General features: G+C 33.2%; 1 protein-coding gene across 1 annotated transcript in view; it reads right to left on the bottom strand.

Moving 5' to 3' along the window:
* Positions 1-3,255, bottom strand: part of LOC106944919 (E3 ubiquitin-protein ligase RNF213-like) — a 77,846-nt gene that overhangs the window by 51,404 nt on the left and 23,187 nt on the right. The window contains exons 17-19 of the mRNA XM_015028252.1: positions 1,358-1,456; positions 1,159-1,278; positions 109-298 (exon numbers count right to left, since the gene is read on the bottom strand). Of these exons, the coding sequence (XP_014883738.1) occupies positions 109-298; positions 1,159-1,278; positions 1,358-1,456 (409 nt within the window). The remainder of the gene's footprint in view (positions 1-108; positions 299-1,158; positions 1,279-1,357; positions 1,457-3,255) is intronic.

Here is a 3,255-nt window from a genome sequence, read left to right as displayed (position 1 = left end):
GAGAGGTGTTCTCTTTTTATTTGTGATATATATATATATATATATATATATATATATATATATATATATATATATATATATATATATATATATGTATGTTCCAATTACCTGCCATTTGGAAGACAGTTTTTGCCATGTGCCAGTCTAAAAGGTACTGAAATGTCAAGTCTTCATCTTCAGCATGATCTCCATTAGAATCTGCTGGCCATGACTTGAGCACCACAACGGACATCAGTTTTCCAAACTTTGATATATTGTGCGTTTCCAAAAGTTGTTTCATAGATACATTAGATTTATCCTGAAGAAAAAAAAAAAGAAGAAAAAAACTTTAATAAAGTGTAACAATATGGTGACAATCATTTTAGAAACAGCTCTAAAATTTCCAGTGAGAGGATCAGTTGTATTCTTTAAACACTCAATAAAGAAACCAGTCTGGAGAGATGTCAAGAACACACAATGAGTGCTTTATTATTTTTCTATAGACATGCTGCGTAGCTGCAGGCTCAACAGGTGTGGGAGACCATTTATCCCACTCACCACAACCTGCAACTCACTCTGTCATCATTTTCCACTACCATTTTTATACGTTTGTAGTGGTAACTAAGTATTTTAGTTTATGTGGTGGATAACAACTGGTATACATAAATATAAAATGCTGTGGGAATATTGACATTGAAGTGAGGTACTTTTGTAAACTGAGTCACTGTACAGGAAATACCTGTCACCTGTTTTTGTTGTTGTTTGTTTGTTTGTTTTTTGCTTACTATACAAATTTCACTTGTTTTACCAGCTTTTCTGACTGGTAAATTCACTTCATATCTAACTAACCCCCAAAAGAAAATAGAAAGAATGGATGATACATCGATTTTTGGGCATCAAATTGCAAGTAATCAAATAATAGATTTTTTTTTTTAAATGAATCTGGTCCACTAGATTTTACAGCTTAAATTTGCCTACCATAAATGTTATATAATTTTTTTTAAACACAGCCAAATATACTTTTGATAACTCTATTTTGTCACAATCAAGCTACATACATCCTCTGAAATCCTCATCTAAGGTTTGGAATCACCAGTAAAAAAGTTCATAGCAAAAGCAGAATCTAAACAAGTTTTATAGTGTCTTGTGAAAATGTTTACTAAATGCATGATGTCTTACCTGGCAAATAAGTGCTACAGCCTCCAAGGCACATTTTTCAATAACGGACAGCAGTGGATTTGTGTCGCTCAGTTCTTCTACCATTTTAGAGTAGAATCCAATTTGATTAACACGATCCTCCTAGCATGTAAACACAAATCTTAGTATAAAGAAAATACATTGAAAACATAAAAATACAGTACAAGTAAAGAAGCCCTACCTTTTTTAGTTTTCCTTCAAAGTTTTTTAAGAATGTGTTTCTCCAGAAAGAAGTTTGTTCCTCATGACTGAATGACACTGAAAGTAGGTTTGTCCAGACCTATACATGGGGAAATTTTTTAATAGTAATAGAAAAGCAGCATCTAAACTAAAAGACTATCAAAAATACACAGTTGAATCTTTTTTTTTTTTCAAAGAGAAACAAAATCCTACAACAATTAGAGATACACCAATGCCATTAGACCAAAATCTGCCTATTTTATTTTGATCGGGTCTGATCAGATACAATACATATTTTAATTTTTCCCTTTAATTGCAACAAAAATTATAACTTTCTTTTCCAGTTTGCAAATATACAATATACAATGCTTTCTTTCAAGCTAAGTGAAATCAGATCAATTTTAGAAATATCTGCTTTTATGCAAAGCACAAGGAGAATAATAACAGCTGCCGCTATCAATTGGACAGCGGCACATTTTATTTTTTATTTATGGTCCATTTTGCATCTTAAGATTGAATCAAAATCAGGTTTACAGAAATGCAATTTGCATGAATTATAGATATAAGTAAATTAGAATCGGTCAGACCTAAAAAAATAAACTGGGAATTGTTGTGGGTCAGCTGTGATTGAAATAGTAAGGCATCATATTGCTGCCAGTAATTCTTACTTTCATTTCATAGGGAAAAGAAAGCTCCAAGTGACCCCATGGTTTAAGCAGTTTGCTGTTAAAAGTGTTTCTTTGCCATCCAGTTATAATTTCCATTGTCTCTCCGAATGATTCTTCCTGGGTTCTCTTTTGTACCTGTGATAATTATTAGAATATCATTAGTTATGCTAAACATTGCCATTAGAGTGGAAGTTTGACAAAATGTTGAAACACAGATGTGAATAAGCTGTGACAGATTAACTGGCGATTCTTGCCTCAGAATCAGTGTGACCATATATCTTAGAGATCAAACAGACGAGCTCAAGGAACTGAAGAGGAACATCACAGTGGTCTGGTTCTTTTATGTTGCGGCAGACAGAACCAAGTAGTCTCACAGCGGCTTTTAGACAACACTCGCCATATTTGTCATCAAAACTAGGAAAAAAAAACATTTTCTAAATATTTTTGTCATATTGCAAAAATTGCAGAAATCTTTTTAACAGTTTATAGGTAAAATGTATAAAAATTGTTCCAGCTTTACGATTTGACAAGTGAAAAGGTTTGTTTTGTACTTACCTTTGCTTATGATTGGATTCCTTTCTGATGAGATGAGATGACAAGTCTTTTAATGCCTGTTTTAAAAAACACACCAGCAATTAACACTCAATTTTTATGAAATCACATGAAGTTGTAGTTCTCTGTAGACCACTCGCCTTTCATTTTGTCCCATTACAATTATGTCTTTTTTTATGTATATTTATTAAGATCTTTAAGCATACATACCATGTACCTAGAATGATTTATATTAGATTTCATGCTGAACTGCATATAACGAAGGACGTCAAGGAGCTCGACTTGAACTTTAGTCAAAAAGTCTGTCAGATCTTCCAAATGCAGCAGAGACATCCAAGATTTCACAAGAAGTTGGTCAATGTTCACAAGGTATGCATGGTCTTTCATGATTCTGATCAGACTCCTATTTAAAGTCACAGAAGGTTAAGGTAAGAAATTTGAAGAAATGTAGCATTTTTAAAATTATACAATAAAAATGTCATACTTTGCACCACTGTCAGAAGTGGAAGATCCTTTGCTTTGCCTCATAGCCCTCAAGAAATCAAATTGTGGATCAAAAACTGGTGGAACTGGCTGAAACGGCTCACTTTCTCCTTTCAGCAGATGAATCAAGGGGATAACCAAGACCCACTTTGCTGTGTGCTGTCTTGCATTTTCGCAAAACCTCTGAACAACATCT

This window comes from Poecilia latipinna, unplaced genomic scaffold, assembly GCF_001443285.1.
Source record: "Poecilia latipinna isolate Pla-1442-1.1 unplaced genomic scaffold, P_latipinna-1.0 Scaffold118, whole genome shotgun sequence".
Classification (NCBI taxonomy): domain Eukaryota; kingdom Metazoa; phylum Chordata; class Actinopteri; order Cyprinodontiformes; family Poeciliidae; genus Poecilia; species Poecilia latipinna.
This window is presented reverse-complemented; position numbering and strand designations above follow the sequence as displayed.